The sequence below is a fragment of the Pocillopora damicornis genome, chromosome 2, assembly GCF_964200805.1.
Source record: "Pocillopora damicornis chromosome 2, jaPocDami1.2, whole genome shotgun sequence".
Lineage (NCBI taxonomy): Eukaryota > Metazoa > Cnidaria > Anthozoa > Scleractinia > Pocilloporidae > Pocillopora > Pocillopora damicornis.
The window spans coordinates 15,007,711-15,027,114 of NC_142671.1; the positions used below are offsets into that span (position 1 = coordinate 15,007,711).

General features: G+C 38.0%; 1 protein-coding gene across 1 annotated transcript; it reads right to left on the reverse strand.

Moving 5' to 3' along the window:
• Positions 1-340: 340 nt before the first annotated feature.
• Positions 341-16,387, reverse strand: LOC149050027 (uncharacterized). The gene is made up of 8 exons (XM_089196531.1): positions 15,354-16,387; positions 13,952-13,996; positions 12,465-12,512; positions 11,589-11,963; positions 9,544-9,756; positions 8,119-8,391; positions 5,591-6,199; positions 341-2,930 (listed from the first exon to the last, which is right to left on the reverse strand). The coding sequence occupies exons 1-8, from the start codon at positions 15,901-15,903 to the stop codon at positions 2,479-2,481; spliced, it is 2,565 nt and encodes an 854-aa protein (XP_089052657.1). The 5' UTR covers positions 15,904-16,387; the 3' UTR covers positions 341-2,478.
• Between the last annotated feature and the right edge of the window lie 3,017 nt (positions 16,388-19,404).

The following is a 19,404-nucleotide window of genomic DNA, read 5'->3' on the forward strand; positions in this document are numbered from 1 at the left end:
CTAACTTGGAACAGACTTCCCTCAACAGGTGTCAACCACTACCGGCACCATACAAACGACTCATCCACGACATTAACATTACAAACGAACCGAACAACGGTTCACTAACGGATCCAAACCGACCAATCACGACTGACCTACGCCACTTGAGTCTTACAGCCAATAACATCACGGCAAAACTGACCAATCAGTGTACACAAACCAAACTAAGTACATTCGTCTGACAACAACCTTTCACTTGACTCTGATGATCACTTCCGCTCAGGTTGTCGAAACGTCAGTCACCACTACCGAAAACAGTCCTTCTCAGGACTACACTCTTACAAACATAATACTGACTTTTTTTTTATTAGTTTTCGTGCAAGAAAAAAGTATCATGATCTCTTCTCTAGAGGACAATGTTTGTTTGTGCGATCGTCGAATATTTCCTAGTGAATTGAGTACCATGACTTCAAACTATCATTTCAAAAAAAATTCAAGCTGTGTTTACCACATTTAAAATTACTGAAAAAAATTACTAAAAATTTGAGCTGCACACTTTTAAATGAGTACACAAGTGATGAATAATGATTGTGGATATATAGAAAATCACATATGTGCACTGCGTTGAATAAACGAATATAAGAGATCCTCGCAGCTAAGAACACTACTGAACTAGAAGTTGAAATAAGACCTGAACAAAAAAAATTTTCAGACCCGTACGGGATTTGAACCTATGACCTCTGCGATACCGGTGCAGCGCTCTACCAAGTGAGCTAACTAGCCAACTGGGCGCGGATTGTTATGTTGGGTCCAAATAAACCATCTCACCGCAATGCACATATATGATTTCATATATCCATGAAGAAATGTAAAATGGTTTCCGTGTTTACATAGCCTGATGTAAACACGCGGGAGGTTGGGAGAACACGAGATAAGCGTAGGAAACCACGACGCGAAGCGGAGTGGTTTCCAGCTTATCGAGTTGTAGAAACTTAAACAAAGGTTAAGCGTGTACTTATTAAGTAATTCATGAACTGAACACACTTATTTCATTTAAGCACGTGTTGTATTCCACAGAAAAAAACACAGGTTGTATTAAATTTCACAAACCATGTTTTGCATAAACGACGCGACTGAATGTAAGTTACTCGTTTGTTCCCCTTCGGACTCGAGTATATTCATAGCCCATCTATATTATTACTCTGTCGAGCATATTGAAGAAAAAAATTCAAAATTCAAAAGCAAAATTTTGTTCCCAAAGTGACTGTTTGTAATTATTCTTGCTATAGAAAGCTAAACAGCCTAAGGTTCCACAATAACAATACACAGTGGTCCACAATGGTTCACGTGTCATGATGCTCGCTTATTTTCGAGCAGAACCGAACCGAACCTAAACAGAACTGAATGAAAGTAAATTAAATGGTTTGCAAAAAATAATGCTTATCCACTAAAAGGTAAATATACAATTCGTAAAAAGAAATCTCAAATTACACTCTTAAAAAATTCAAGTAATAAAGAAAACTTCTGAATAATCATTCGCGCCCATTTGTCACGATTTGCACTCCCGTACGTGCGATCTGCTATAATTCTACGAAAATCTCAATGTAATTGTTTTAAACGTCCGTAATGTTAGGAATGAGGTTTACGGTCGAGGCAAACGCCATGAATGAAAACTAACATCTGCCGATCAAGGTTACCTTCGTATTGAAAGACAACCAAACTACAACCTCTTTTCCATAAAAAAGATAAAAATGTCCCTCTTCACCCTCCTGGTTCACACTTACGGCTTACTAAGTGGGCTCTCTCTAAAATTGAACCAGCATCGAAGTCACCAAAGCCTGACCACTTAAATCAGTAAACACCTCAATAGTCCTTTCGTTTTGCTCTGCTCGTAACCCAAGGGAACGGACTGATGACTAATTTCACCTTTGTGGGGATTGCAGTAACCAACCTCTGAATTTGATCGTCAAAAACTGATTTCAGTCGGTCGTGAAAGAAAAGGAGAAAAAAGGCCGATCGCATGTGGAAAAATTCAGCAAAAAAAGGAAGTTCTCTGATAGAAAATTTTACAAAAAATAAAAAGTTTAAGCTTCCTCATCAAGAAAAAGTTAGTACCAGCCAAATCAACACAATGATGAACATAGTAGTAGCATCCTCAGATGATCTACGTTAATTGGAATTAGTACTCAGTATTTAGCATAGCTGCCTCCTCGACAAAATGCCGTCATAATTAGAGACGATCGAACTAAGAATCCGATCAAACTGAAAAGAAGCCGCTTTAAATCTGAGTTTAGGTCACTTGGGTCTCAGACAATCGTCTATTTCCTGTATAAACTAGTCCAATTAGGAAGCAGAATAGCGTTTATAAAAAAAGATTGATTTTACAGCCTAAATGTCTGAAAAGTGGCTTTTTGTATTTTGTTTGAGTTAGTTAAAACTGGGCATAATCCTACTCGGCTAGATTGATGATTTACCTCGCTTTCTGCCGCAATACTACTAAAAAGTCGGCTCTTCATGCATTTTGAGCCTTGCAAGACAAGACAAATTTTCCTTTATGCTAATTATTACCGTGGTGTCTTCTCTTTCTCGAAAATATCTGTATCTCCGATCTATTCCATGTTCCCTTGTATGATCCATTTTCTTTTTTCCTAAAGACCTCTTTAATTCTCTCATCATTGATGTCAAGTCCATCGTTTGCCAGCGTCTGGTAAAAATCTCCAGCATCGAAGTTAGGAAACCATCATCTTTAAACGAAGCACACACGTCAACTAGGTTTTCGTGCGGCCCTGTTCTTGACTTCACTGAGAGAGGATGGATGATCAATTTCACTTTTGTGGGAAATAAGTTAACCAACATCTCGATTACATGGAAAACTACCATCTCTACTGGCTTGTCCCGATGAACGGTCCGAGGGAGGATGAAAGTTACAGCAAATAACGAAAATTCATCTGAGGATAAATTGCAAAATGAACGCAAAATGTAAAACTACAATCTAGAATTACAGCTAACTATTACAGATTTAGTCACAAACATAAGACCACAAGCTGATCTATGTTAATGGGAATTATTTCTCGGTATCTATCATGACAGCTTCCCCGAAATCAAAGTGCTCTGTGAGCAAACACATGTTTGTTTAGATTATGTTTAATGTTATCTGGTTTAGGGAATTTTGTGGTTGATTGTCATATCTAGAGTACGAGCAGTAGTTCAGTGTTCGCTAATGTAGCAAATAAACAAAGTAACTAAACGTTTGAACGTGTCCTTTAGTAGCATGTCGTAATGATGTGGGATATTGATCAAATGAAGCCTTTTTAAAAGTGCTACTGTGGTTCTTTCTTTATTCACTCCGAGCTTTCGCCGAAAGCTAATGGCGTGATAAAATGTTCTAAAATATGTGTTAAAACCGTAAATTAAAATAGCTCATTAAAATAAATCAGTTGACCAACGACAACTCGTCGGTAAAAAAACATCTCACAACACACCATCGCAACAACAGCCATAACATTGAAGTCAAAGTAATCACGCGTGAAAATGACCCCGTCAATCTGCGATTGTACGTAGCGTATTACATCAGAAAGCACAAGCCGGGACTGAACTCCCGTGAGGAATGCACTGAACTTAACGATCTTCTATTTTAATGATTTATTTTAATGAGCTATTTTAATTAACGGTTTTAACACATATTTTAGAACATTTTATCACGCCATTAGTTTTCATGCGTCCTACTGGCTAGTTTTACACTATGCTAATTTACAGTGGCATCTCCAACGTTTAAAACCATAGCGCAAATATTTTATCGTCCTCCCTGATGATGCCGTAGAACGGCGAAAGCTCGGAGTGAATAAAGAAAGAACCACAGTAACACTTAAAGGCTTCATTTGATCAATATCCCACAAACAAAGTAACGTTGGGATAAGAAGGCATTACAATTGAAATGATCATGCTATTACATTTGACAAGGTGGATGATGTCATGTGTTTTAAACGTCTATCATTTTTGTTTCTGGTTCAAAAGAAAAGGTTGGAAGTAAATGTGGGTGAAAAGTGAAATTTACTGTTTTTCGTTGTAAATATTAGAAAATCAAGGCAATACTGTCTTAATGAAAATATTAACGATTCCCTCCTTATCAAATGAGACAAACGGGAACGAGTTTTGAGTGATATAACTAAGCCAAGCCTGCCACCGTCATTTTGGATCTCCGCCTGGGTAGATTTGAGACACGTGCTAGGCAACGTATAATCAATTATAAGATAGCATTTCATTTCAGGCTTATTTATCAATTTTTTGGTGTGTAACTTTCGCATTTTAGTACGTTGTATGTATGTTGAATCTTCAAATTGTCTTGACACTTAAAAGAAAATTGTTCTTTAAAAATTCACTGAAAATCGCTAGCTAAAATTGTTTGTTTAGGTGTTATTTGATTTTCGTGTTAACTTGTTATTTCGTCAGTCGCCGGCGTCTTCTATTGCTTCACAAAGGAAAAACACACGCGACGAAACGTAATGATCATTTTGTCCTCAATCTCACGCCATAACAGAAAAAGCTTTTGAACATCCGTAAACTCCGAGCGTTTCGTAGTAAGTGATATTTTCAATGAATCTTCGGATTGTTTTTAAGTTCAAGGATTGTAAATTACAATTTTATGAAAAACGAAGGTTGTTCTGTTATTTCAGTGTGAATCCTTGCATGCCTGCCAGTCGCTGGCGCCGCTTGTTGAAACTAAAACGAAAAAAAAAACTCTTTTAAGATTATCATTGGCTTCTTTTTCACCCCACCACTATTCTTAGCAACAAAGGTCGCCATTTCGTCTGTTTACTGCTCGCCAAAAACTATCAAATGCACTCAAAAGCCTAAAATCTAAAAAAAGTTTACAGGAATCGACCAATCGAGCGAGCGAGCGAATGCCATTCCCCACATCGTATCTATAACTCGCTCTTGCGCATGCGCGCAATACACGAGTTAACAAAAAAACCCCTTGACTCGTTTTAACTGAGGCCAATGCTATTAAATTGAACTGAATCAAGCACAGATTTGTTTTCAACCACGAGCGATATGAATTTGGAAAATAATTGTTCCCTCGCTTGAAGAGCAGGCGTTATTCTTAGATAACGGGCGGAGATAAACACAAGGTGAAAGCAAAGAGAGCGCGAAGGGCAAGTTAGTCGCAAGCGAGAGGAGGAGCACGCGCGTGTCTACCATTTCGTGCTCGTCTCGCGCTTAGCTCTCCTTGCTTGAATATGTTAAAAGGACTTCTGTTCTGCATGGTAAATATTCCCATGTTCCCAGTCATTTTTATCGGTTCTTAGACCATAGTGTTAAGTCTTAAATCCTAAAAGAAACCGGATAACTTATAGGCGAGGATCTATGGTGCAAAGTCCCACCATAATACCATTCTCGTCGAGGAGGGCATAAACACAAAGTTTGTGGTTATGCCTCCAAGTGTTGTAAATCAACAATAAGTTATGCAACTACCATAAACCCGTAATGAAGGCCACGCAGGTCTAGCTTTAACTTAACTATTAAATTGGTGTCAGTTTCGTGGTATGCAGACATACCACCACAACCGCCTCTTTTTCATGTTAATTTCCGTTTAGACGTTTTCACCAACCTTGACTGGAAAACCATCTCTGTATGACTTCTAAAGAAGTTGATTGCATTTTTTTCACCTCTCTCTCTATGTTTTTATTCCGCAGCCCTGGTAAACTTGGACTTAAAAGTTCCAACTCTGTCTGTCTGAAAATTTCTTCAAATGAGTTTCTACAGCGCACCACAGTTACCTCGCTCTTAGTGTTAAAACCTTTAAAAAACTTCTCAATCCCCTCAGTGTCGCAAGTCTCGAAACCGTCAATAATCAGAACAGCTGCACTACTGTGATAAGATATGGGAAGATCATCAGGATTCCTTAATTTCTCCATTTCCTGTAAACGAAGTGCGGGTCGTAGCGATCTTGTGGCTCGTGGTTTTCCTTCTTCAAGCAAATCAATCAGGTCATATAACTGTAAAGCTTCAAAGACTTCTTTTAAAAGCTTAACAGGTGTGTCCGGAAACATACTGAAAATTTCCCTGAACTTTCTTGTCGGAGAGTAGAAAAGTAAAATATCCATTCCAAATGACTCACATATTTGTATCAAAGCAGTTTGATCGTCTTCCAGTCTTCTCTCCAGTTCTCTAATTACTTCCTCGCTGAGATCTTTCCAGCAAAGATTGTGGTCGCCGCCTGACAAAAGATAAACAATACCAACATTCGAAGAATTTAAAACAAAAGGGGGGAGACTCTTATTGTTATCATTATCACAATTTTTTTTATGAGGGTAGCACTGTTCACTCCTACGCGAAACCGAACATGGCAAAGAGTAACTAAATGAAAGCTCAACACAAATTGATGGATACAATTCTCCTCCACTTTTGGTTTTTGTTGAAATTGAGGTGTTGGTACTCAATTGATATCAGTTTTTTACTTTAAAATCATTAAGCAAGATCTCGATGGGTGTTATTAAATTGTGGATCAGCAGACCGCGGAACCCCCTGGACCTCCAGAAGCAACGGAACCATTAGTTTTTGTAAAATAAGTAATAATGAGATGAAATAAATGCTAAAAATACCTTAGCACTATTCGAAATTTCGTTTTCGGGTATAAAGTAGATAACGTTAAAGAGAAATATGGTTTTTTGTTAACTACCTTGACGTCCAACCACAGGAAACCTAAGCTCACACAGTGAGCCTCTATCAATATGCAAATATGTTCACGTTGCGCAATGGGTGAAATACAAGCTTCTGCATGGAAATGAACATTCGCGCTCTCAACCTTTAAAATATCTGGAGTAGTTTTGAATAAGGATAAATTTATCCCATTCAAGTGGTTGTTCTTTTGCAGCGCGTGAATTTTTTGGGCTGATTTGGGGAAATTTAGTTCTGCTTTAGTTTATCTGCTTGGCCCTCCCCATAATCCTTTCCAAGATATGTCTGTGAGTAACGCCAATCAAACGAATCCACTGGAAGCAAAACGATATAAATTCGCGAGTCTGGACATTCTTATCACCCCAAATTCTACAGGCATGCAACCGAAGTCACGCGTAATTGCGTGTTTATCATTTGTTTAAAAACATCAAACGCCTACCGTACTAAACACAAGTAAGAAAAAAACACACAAGAGAACGAAAACTTACAAATAAACTCACAATAAAGAAAAATATTTACCTTAAAGTGCATAGCTTTAAAGGCAAAAAACGACGACGCTCCTTCTTAAAAGTGGACAAAAAACTGATCCACAAGACTAAGTTTATACTCAAAACCTGACAAATTACTTGACATATTACGTAAGATCTCATAAAAGTTACAAACATCCACCACAAGTACACGATACAACTAATGAAAAGTAAACACACTTGAAGGGAATTAACGCGTAAACGAAATACACATAGAAAACCATATGACAATAAGTTTCGCGATAACAATGTATCACAGGCGATGATGTCACTTTACGCTCGTGTTCCTCACTCCAGCGTCATTTACAATGAAATGAATTTAAGGCCTTTAATTCCAGCTTAAAGCTTTGCTGAGAGCCTCCGGATTAGGCGTTACTCGGATATCGCGGTAGCCAAACCGTTAGAGCCTTAAAATTATGGTTCAATTATTAACACTCGGGGTAGGTGACTGTTGATTGCTCCTTATAACATTACATACTCTTTTACGGTGAATGTCACTACAGTTAAAGTTGGACGTCAAGGACATTTAAAACATGCTTTTCTTTCAAACTAAACATCTTTACACCCAAAAGCGAATTTTCAAACAGTGTTAAGGTCTTATAGTTTTATATTTATTTCATTACTATTCTTTCACAAAAAATATAGGGTTCCGCAGGTTCCGCGGTCTGCTGATCTGCGGTTTTGTAACACCCGATCTCGATCCAGAATCTCGTTAATTCCTAAAGCGCTCATTTATTTCAATTCTCTAGTAAACTAGATATCTTGTCGAGAGACCTGAAGTTCTTCCCACCTCTAACCTCAGAAAAGTTCCCTTGTAGGTTACATGTACCGGCGGAGTAACTCAGTGTTTTACGATCCTGCTGAAATGTCACTCTGCTATCTACCAAACATTTTGGGGATTGACATGCCATGACTAAAATGAAATAATTACCAGGTATGTCTTGCATTTCTATCTCAGATGTTGTACCAAGTGTTCTTATTCCGCTGTCACTTGTCTCTGTCATCATGCTGTGTGTTTCATGGATATTCTGTAAATAATTCTCTACGAACATACGCTTCTCGAAATCCAATTGTGCTCCACCCTCTGAAGCTCGCTCTGGTTGGTTTTCAGTTTGTTCAACCTCCTCTTCTCTTGCTTTGTAATACAGATTGGAATCAGAATTTCTTCGACGTCTTTTTCGTGGACGTTCGAGAATCTCGTATTCTGAAACAGAAAAAACAGTGAAGTGAAATAGCTCAAAATTGAGGAGTACGATTGGTAGTGATTACACTTAAAAGACCTTTTCATGAGGCGATTTAAGAATTTATCAAAATAAGTAGTTCACGTCCTTTTTATCTATAATTTTGCTTATTTCCAAAAATAATACTTTGGTGACTTGCTTGTGGCAAATGGTTGTGAAGGAAGAGGGTTTCTCTTTGGTTTAACCAGGCTTGCCATGTCGATAGATGTATTTATCATAATTATTATCGTTCTGTTCGTATGGAACATATGTGACATTTCAGTAAGACTTTGACATCGAACCATACTAAAGGTTCGTGTGTGCTCAGTTACGTTAAATGAATTTTGACATATAACTATAAAAATATCTTTCAATTCATTCGAATAACAACGGATTGTTCAAAATAAACTGTTCAAAACAAAAGGCGTTCAAAAATTCTCACGTTGTTCCCTCCTTCGCTAAAAACGATGAAGCTGGCGATTTTTATTGCTGTTGTTCTTGTTACCCGAATGAATTAGTATAAGGCGTTTCGCAAAACAAGCAGTGTAAGTAAGCTGACTGAGGTAAGACAGGTATAAAACATAATTTTACTTTTCTAATAATGGTTCAAGTTCCAGAATCTATTCCTACTGTGCATGACATTTGACGTTTTTTTTCTTCGTAGTTATTTTTATAAAACTTTATCAAACGAAAGTTCTGTGATGTATGATGACTTCCTTATTTTCTAAGATCAACTGAACACCATGACAGTAGGCTGAAATCACTTGCTAGTCATGGACCTAAGAAAGAGCGACAACACTTACAAGTTAACCACAGCAAACAATGTTTCAGTTTGCTTAAGGCTGGTTCTACATCACGCTTGCTTACGGTAACAACGGTATCACTCACCTATGGCCCAGATTAAGTAAACATTTATTTGAATTTGGTTAAATAGATGCTACCGCTATGTTTCACCTGGTTTTCTGTCCCAGGAAGAATCAATTGACCCAATTCGTGGGAAGGACATGAAAAGTATTTCTAATGCAATACGACAGTTGTATGTTTGCAAGAAATTTACGCTACCCACTATTTTACCAGTGATCCCCTATACATTTTGCGAAAATAAATTAAGTGTAACGAGGTACTTAAATGCTTACGATCCAGATCTCTCGTCCTTTCCGCTTTCAAAGTTTCCTCAAGCTCTACGATCCTTAATTCAAGCATTTTTTTCTCTTCCCCCCATTTGTCTTCTGTTTCCTCCATTAGCTTCATCAAGCCTATCTCATTCTCATTGGGTTTGACGCAAAGAAAAGAGTCAGAATTCCTTCGAGTTCTTCGTCCAGGCCGTTCCTCCTCTTCAACATTTGGTGCTAAAGGAAGAATTAAGCAGCAAGAACAATTAGAATGTACTTTGAGTTGAAGTTGATTGATCCTTTACAAGAAAGATTCGTTGATGGTAAAATGCTGTCTAAATCTTAAACCCTTGATCAGCAGGGATTTGCTAAAGCAAAGGCATAGAAAAAACCAGGAAAGATTTATTACTCGACGTTTCGGGGTCATCGTGACTCCATTATCAAGAGACTAGTTCAAAAACATGCAAATAAGGAAAGGTACAAGAATAGCATAAATTAGAATGAACGGCTTAAACAAACACCTTGGCGCGGATGGAATCCGTTTGCACGTTCAATGTTGGCTTACGCATGCGAATATACAACATTTCATTAACAAGGCAATCAAATTTGCCGTTACATTTCGCGATGACGTTAAATTGCTCGATCAAGCGTTCAGGCATTTCACTATTGTGTTGGAGGTGGTAGTGTTTGTAGATAGAAGATGATTTCCTTGTGTGCCCTTCTACGCGATCGTGTAAGTGACCACGAGTATAGCCCACATACCCTGCATCACACAGGTTACATTTACATTCATAAACGATACATTGTTGGTTAACAATAGGGGGCTTAATTTCGTGTTGCTTAAGCTGTTGATCGAGCTTAGGGCTAACGAACACTGGTTGGACAGTCACGCTTAACTTCGAGCTTAGACTGTTCAGTTGTTGTTTAACATGATTAGCTGACGATTGGTCCTTGAAGGGTAACAATAATCTCACAATCTCCGATGGTACGTCTGGTGATGGACAGGGCTCTGCAGATGAAATCCTTCTCTCAACGAACCGCTTGATTGTGGTTTCAACCAGTGGCTTTGGGTATTTCAAGTTATGAAAAACCCTTCTAAGGCGGTCACATTCCTCGGAGAAGAAAGACCAGTTAGAAGATAATCGATAAGCGCGATCCACCATGGTGTTGACTAGGCTGCGCTTGTACTTAATGTCAACATGACTCTGGAAATGCAGAAGGAGACCCGTGTTGGTTCTTTTGGTGTAGACCTTGGTCTCAATCTTTGGTGCACGGTTAAGCAGTTCAGTTCCTAGAAAGGGATTCCATCCAAACGGATGCAAACGGATTCCATCCGCGCCAAGGTGTTTGTTTAAGCCGTTCATTCTAATTTATGCTATTCTTGTACCTTTCCTTATTTGCATGTTTTTGAACTAGTCTCTTGATAATGGAGTCACGATGACCCCGAAACGTCGAGTAATAAATCTTTCCTGGAAATTTTAAACCATGTATAAAATTACGATTAATGTTCTTGAGCAACCCAGCCATGAGCCCTTAATCCAGGCTTCTGTAAACTCTGGCCATATACGTGTAAGGAAAATAGAGGGAGGGGAGGGAGGGGAGGGATGGAGAAAAAGCTGGAAAATAAGCGCTACAAAAAAAATGAGGGAAAGACGCCACCAGACTGCTCGAGAACCCAAAGACGTCAACTGTAACGTTATTGCGACATTTCAAATGCCTGCAATAATTTGGCGATGACCGATCACACAGATCATTTAAAAAAGAAACATGCTCTGTCCCGAAATTTCAGATTTCATTTGCATATGTTGTTGACGGTCACTAATCAGCTGATCAATAATTCAGGTGCTTCTTTGGGCCAGCGACAACTAATTCAGAAATTTGATTATGGATTTAACTGTTTCAATAAGAAAGACTGTATGCGGATTAGTTATTACGTATTACTCAGTTTGCCTGGCCAATTGAAATGCACTTGTAAATTACATTTACATTTTGACATGTGCGAGGAAGCTTTCCAAATACAAGCCACTATTTACATGGCATATGACTACCTTTTATCATTACAAGCATACCTTGATGAAGTAAAAACAAATTGAAATAGGCTTCGTTATACTCGTGTTCATCAATGAACACTGTCACCTCAATGTCTTCTCCATTCGCAAGCTCCTTAATTTCATTAGTGACTAGGAATTCTTGAAGACGACTCTGCAATGTTCCATCTTTGTAGATCTCCCATAACTCCTTCAAAGCAATCAAATTCTCAGATTCTAGCGTGAAGCGTACAGAACCATTACTGATCTCAATCAGTTTGTTGGATGAAGGTAATACAACTTTTTCAAAGGTCTCCTGGTAGTCCTGGCGACTAGAGCACTTTTGCAGAGCCATGCCACTGTTAACCGTTAGAAGACCACCAGCAACGGTACGAAAATTACACACCAAAGTTATACCTGTTGAAAAAAAGCACAACAATTGGCAAATAGTTCAGGAGATGGTTATTACACACATACATATAATTTATTTCACGCGTAACACGCCCACACACTGAATAGAATGCGTGCGACCATGACAATTCTGGTTTGCTTGGGAAGCAAATGGCACTAGGATGGATGTGTACAGACACTGTGTGCTGCAGAGTTTTGCAGCATTTCACGAAAAGTTTACTCAGACAAGAGAAAGAAGTTAGTTTATAATCGCTTGGTGGCAATTGTTGAGAACTTTATGATGATAATCAAAAATGGACACAGATACTGAAAAAAACATAGTTTTTAACAATCCCAGCTAGCCAGAGGCAGACCAGTAGGCTATATACAGCACACAGCGAATGAGTTGAACTTGGGGCAACTGACAACAAATCCAGGGCATAGAAGGGTGGAGGGCTTGAACCCGGGATCATCAGAATATGAGTCTAGCACCACCGCCACTCAGCCACATGGCCTTCAGTGACTCACCTCTTTTTAACTTCTCTACCACAAAGGACACACCTCCTACACATGGTGCTGAAAACAAAAATGTGGACAAATGAATAGGGAAATCTCTTATCAATTCAACTTTCCACAACTAACTTCCTTTGAAATTTAAAGCTATACAGAAAGGGCCAAAATGCAGCAGCTTCTGACAGAACCCCTGTCATTCCAAGGGAAAGTTATTACTCTGTATACTCTTATTGATCTTTTTTCATTTCAGCATTTTTGGAAAAAAGTCATGAGGTGGGGAGTGTGGGTTTGATCACATAGGGTTTGTTTCAGTTTGCATGTGTTAAGTCTATCAAACTTGGTACTGGGATCCCCTTTCCCAGCCAATAAGGTAGACACCCTCAAAACAAATTACTGCGAGTGAAAACATAGATAGAGTGAACCCAATCAGCCCAAGAACCTGTTCACCTACCCCCCCTAAAGAAGAAAAAATTAAATATACATCAGCTAATGAGAACATCATATTTTGAGGACCAGAGAGACTTATCAGTTTGAAATCTTGTGAGAGGTAAAGGAAAAAAGGAGAGGGAAAAAAAATAACCTTAGAACAGGGCCTGGAAATGAGAATTTTATTTCCCCACTCCTTTCACTGGTTAAAACTTTAAAAGCAATCAGCTCTGTAGAATAATTGTTCTTGAAACAGTACAATACAAGAGTCAGTCATCAAGTTTTAGTTTACATTTGCTAGTAGCAGGGATTACTGAAAGGCTGAGTCAAATTAACTCTCTACCTAGTTTTACTTCAAACATATGGATAAATCTAATCTTTACCACACACTCTATTATCAAGGCATAAATGTAAGATTTCATGTGGGAGCCATGTTAATTACATGCATATAATTGGATATTAAAACAGAAAGCTAAGAACCAGCTTTGGGTACACTTACTGTTTATGGCTAATTAAGTAATTGAAATTAAGGACAACAAACAGTAGTAATAAGAGCTTTGTATGACTGATGATTGATCATTATATTATATCAATTAACATCAAACTATATAGAAGGCCCATTTGGTCAATGATTTTAAAGTTAATGTAGTCAAATCAACTTATCAATGTTTAAACAGTGGCCAAAAATAAATGGGTTAATTATTCTTATATAAAACCATTCACATTAGACCAGGTAGCTTCCCTAAATCCTCTTAGCCAATTAACACCCATGTGTGACCAAGACTAGATCAAAAGTTCAGCTCATATTATATTTGTTTTTGGCCCATACTTGTATTATTTTAGATGTCACACTTAAAGCTGCTCAAGTACTATTTCAGTCTTTGATTAACTTAAGAAATAAGCTGGTAGAAAAAATGCCCACTCAAGTAACATATGTTAGCTAGCTGTTTGACTAAGCAAATAATGAATTTCGAGTTAATTATGTAACTATTGTATTGTTAGAAAAGTGTGGAATGTAATTAGGGAATAAATAAACTGTTATATATAATGATGAAAGTCTAATTTTAAATAAATACCTTTAATCCAGTCTGCAATAGATGTTACATAAGCAGCTGCTCGTCCTGAAATTATGAGTCAGAATTTGAATGTAACATTTACCCAAAACACCTGTACTCACTCATTGATGTTATATTCTATCTGATCAAAGGTTAGCTATCTTAACAATTCTTTCAATTTTTCAATAAATATACTGATTTGCACAAATGGTGCTTGTAGACTATCCTGTGAATACCTCCTGTATGGCTAGAGATTTTTCTGGAAGTTTGATGTTAAGAGTAGGTGGCACAGCTACCTAGTTTTTACCTTGAACATTTTCTATTTAATGTTCTGTGCATCTCCCTAGAGAAGAAACCAGAATGGAAGATTGACATGTAGCAGTATTCTTGGCCAATAGAAATTTCTGGCATGATGGCGTGCAGGGAAAACTCAAATCTATTGTACTAAAAAAAATACTAAAAATTTATGCATCCACCAAAATTTCAAGAATTTCTTCCAGGGCTCCCACAAAACCACATGTACATTCAGTTTAGCTCTCTCTTTCTCGTGAAGTACCTTTTCATAATATTTTCACTGACTTCATAGTTCTAATAAGCCAACATTACAGTAATTCTAGTCTGCTGATTTGATTGTTTGATGAGCTTTAAAATTATTATGCATAAACACATTGAATTTTTTTAGTGACTGCAGTCAGACCATCCCTCAGTCATCCAAAATGGTGCCAAAATTTCTTAAGCCTGAAGACTGTCCAGTTTATAAGCAACAGAGTCCTTGAAATTTAACGACCTAATGTTTGTGCTTCTACAGGTAACTCTCTATGGCACCTTAAGTTTTTTTAATGCTGGTATTTAATTGACTTAACAGCATCAGTGATGTCCCAAACAATAATTCAATTCTATGGACAACTTGTCAGAGTTGCCTACTTTGAAGAATTAGTTTTATCTTATAATAAATTTCGGATATGACGCGCGCTGTCGTTAGTTGAAACAGCGTGCTCCATCAGAGTATAAAACGTAGAGCAAGAGAGCTAAAGCTGTCACGCCATCTGCCAGATTGTATTATGTCCGATCCTTTCCCAGACCTCTATTTAGCTTTTTTCGTTAATGGCATGTAAAATTTCGGAACATAGCAACAGAGGATCCAAACAAAGGTTTTTAAACATGTCACGCGCCGAAAACGAAATGGACACTCCGACTTTGAAGGTCTCCACACTCAGTTAGATTGCAAGCTTACGTACGGTAGTAAAAATCAAGAACAGCTAGCACACGCGTTCCGTGTTCAAAAACAAAACAGAACATACCAGGAATGATGAAAAGTATAGTCAAACTGGCATAACTGTTAAAATTCATACTAATCATGACGGTGTCGACGTTTGTAGTAGCTAACTCATCTATAAAAACAAGAAAGCAGCCTCAAGCTCACCTTTCTGACTTTTAAACTTAGCTTCCCGATTCCTTCGTTCTTCGAACTTTTCCACTTCCTGAAGCAAATCGCCTTTCTCTGTTATTGCCAGAAGATCTTTCAAAATATCAAGGCAGCTTATTCCCAGAATCTCTTCATCTTCTAGTCTTTGTAACAACGACTGAACATCTTGGATGTTTTCTTCTCTTTCTTCTGATATTTTGCCTTTACAAATCGTGATCAGCCGTTCTAGATCATTGAGTTCGTCGAGTGCACACCTAGCCTTTTCAAGCAAAGCTTTATACTCCTTTCTTTTGATCTCAAACGTTTTCACTTTTTCTAAAAGGGACCACTCTCCAACCTCTTCCAAAAGCTCTTTCACTAACTTCAATCGATCAGTTCCTAGATAATTCTGTTCCTCCAATGTCTGGAACAACGCCAGGGCATTCTCGATGTTGCTGCCACGAGGTAGCTTCTTCCTGCACATAAATAGCAGCTTCTTCAGCATATTCAATTCGTGAAGTCTCTGACTTACTTCAAAGAGTAAGCTGCTGTATTCGATAGCTGACATTACTGCAAACGAAATGATTTTTTTTTTTGCAATTCGTTGGTTAACAAGAGTTGATGTCGGAGATATGACACCACAGGCGCCAAGAGTCACGAATATTCCGAGAATGGGATTTACAACTTCTTCCTCAGTGGGATCCCCAGAGGTCTTGCGCTAAGTGTAATGAGCTCTAGGGACGAGACAGGAATGACAATGCAGACTTGTCATGTAACTGACAGGAACCAGACTTTAGTGCCCCAAATAAGAGAATATATCATGGTGATCCAGACTATTTGATCAAGTATTGCGTGAGAACATTTGAATCCCAAAAGTAAACTCCCCCATAATATTTCTTCAACGTTTCAAGTTGCGGTCACCGATATTCATAAAATACAAAATATATCACATTAGATTCAATCTAGTATCAGGATGAGGAGCTGACTTGAATATTTTCGGTAAATTTCGTCTTCTTGCAATTCATGTTGTGGTCGACCCTGTGTCGACTTAAACCTTTTTAGGCTGCGTGATATCGTGACGCATAATAACTCACCATCCTGAGCGCTCAATATCATTCGTGACCACCATTCCGTGAAGGTCACGCGAACTTCTCAAGGATAAATCTTCTTATTGGTGCACATAATCTAGGTTAGCGCTCGCATGACATTTGGTAAATATTGCGGGTGAAAAACTTCCACAAATTTAATTGTTTCTATCCATAAGAAAAATCAAAACCTCAATTGACCGCTGAGATGTTCGTTATTTTCTATAAAATGCCCAAACTCACAGAAATGCAATAACAATAACGTCCAAAGAGCTCCACTGAATTGCACTCTTTTTTTTCATCTCCCAGTGCAGCCAAGAGAAAGCAGATGGTGAACGCGACCTGATGCAAGAAAATATACTTACGGAGACTTTCTAACCTAGCTATTGTAAGTCCTTAAACATACAAACAAAAAAAAAAAAAAGAAGAACGATTGTCTAATGTTTCCCAGCCGATGTCGGAGTGATTTGGGTGCACGTGCACAGTTTGCTTTGGGAAATATGCTGTTTGACCAGGGCAATCAAGGCTTGACGTGTTCTTCCAAAGTTTCATGACTTAATAGAGATAGAAACAGAGAATATTTCCAGAGGCCGGGAAACATTTCATTTTATTGTTTTCCCGTACGCTCGTTTGATGAAGCACTTTTCATTTTTGAGCTGGGTCCAAATCAGCCTTGAAGTCAATTAGAAAAAGGGCTTGAAACAAAAATCCGCAGTTTTTTTCTGTAGAATTTTTAGAGTCAAACAGAATTTTTAGAAAATTTTACAATTTTTGAAACATAGAAGGAAATCTAGACGATGATTTTTAGACGATAGCATGAAGACAAATTTACTTGGTTCTTCTTCCGCTGTTTCCAAGCGGGCTCCATGAAAATGTCAAACTCTGCCAACCGTTTACTGTCGTTACCGTTTGGGGGTTTAAAAGAGAAAAGTGGAAGGAGGCAAAGGTGACGAACCACTAGCATTGTGTAGTAACAAGAGATTATAATCTCTTGGTAGTAAATAAATGATCATTTTGAATCAGTTTGAAGGTGCTTCCATGCAATTTCAGCACTGGAATCTCGCATTCAGTTTTATGCGATTAATGTGATTATTTCGAAGAAAAAGATTCATCGAGATTTTTAGAGAAAAATTCGAGATTTACAAAGACAAATTGAGATTTCTGAAAATTTTTTGGACAATTTCCGAGTAGATTTTTGGGCCATTATGAACCTTAAAAGACAAGACTAACATAGTAAATATAGTCGAGATTTTTGCCATCCTTCGCAAGAGATTGTTCCTCCTTTCCGTACACTTTTCTATTAAAGTCCTCTTGAACTTTCTTATCATTGATATCATGTCCATCGTTCGCCAGCGTTTGGTAAAAATGTCCAACATCGAAGTTAGAAAGTCATTACCAGACAGATGAAGATTTCCACGGGGGGTGAAGTGCAAGTGACAAAGATACTAATTGTGAGGACGACGAAGATGGATGATGACGGCGGTGGACGCGATGAGGCTAATGATGACGTAAGTTTTCTTCATTGCAAAGAGTGAGGCAACGGGTTGAGCCGGTGTTGCGGCACAGCCTTGTTTCCTAAATTAGATGGCGTCTGTAAAAAAAATTCTCTTTCTTCTCCGTTGCCTGTCACAAGCAACTTGATTAAAGTAAACTGCAAACCGCGATAGAAAGTATTTTAAAGTAAGGAAATGTGCTTCATGGATTCTGTTTCTTTATTATCTGATGCATGTTGGTCTACAGCAGTAAAAAAACTTCAAATTTTTGATACAAGACGATAACTCAAAATATCAAAATAACTACTACGTTACGGCCATCTATAACAGGAAGCTGTTCAGTTGGATGCGAATTTTCTCGGTTTCCCTTTCGTTAACTTCTTTTTGTGAAAGTTGACTTAGTCCTAACCACATACAGTTCCTATCCAATATCCTATTTTAGTTGAAATCTGTCATAGCTAATCGAATATATTTAGAAAAAAAGACGAATTAGAATAAGAGGACTTGACGGACAAAAGCGATAGGTCCTCTTAAAACACAGTAAAATAATTGAAATCTTATTGAAGTGCCCATGACATGAATTGATTTTTTCTTTTTTTTGCGTAAATATTTAGCTTATCATATGTACAAACCAATTTCGATAGATAAAAATTAAAAAAAAAAAACTGAAAACTCGGTCTTTTCGGGCCCTACAGTGCTCTTATTTAGTCTTAAAAGTGGCCCGTGGACTGGTAACGAATTAGCAACTGATGACGTAGAAATCTGTGAAAACTCTCAGTTGACACTTGCAAATCTTTCACATCTCTTGAAATTTTGTATCAGCCAGCGTTGAAATACTCTTGAAATAATTTCCGATAGCGATGTATACCTATTTTTAGCAAGCTCTACCGAGAGTTGTGATACATCGTACTCAAATAGAAGAGAAGAAATGGAAGTCGTGAGTACGGTTCAGCCCTACGAAGGAGAACCGCGTTGCATCAAACGAAGATTTCGACGAAGACTGACAAAGACGGTTTCTCGCCTGCGGTGTTTAGGTCAAGATAGAACAAAAAATTCTCGTTACTGAATATTTAGAGAAGTCATTGGGCAGTTCCACTGCAAGATGCTCCTTTCCTCGGAGATTGCAAAGGCAGAGCTATCGTCACGATCGTCGAGTCGATCAAACCGAACGACGACCTCTAGAGATACCGTTTTTTTTTTTTGGGCCAATTTTTCTTTGCTTGGAGTAGTATCGATGCGACAAAAGCGTGGAAGTGGACAAAAGATGTAGGTGCCAGTAAGGAGACTACTTTCTTGCGTGGTGCATGCGCGAGTTCATTTCATCTTCGCTGCTGGTTACCCCTGCCTCTCTCCTGCTCTGCTCCATGGAAAAGTCAATATCAAAACTGAACACCTGGTAGATAATTATAAAGAGAAGGTATTGAGATTCAGGTATATACTCTAACCAGGTTTCTTTCGTCCTACTTTTGCAAAAAGATATTATATATTGTT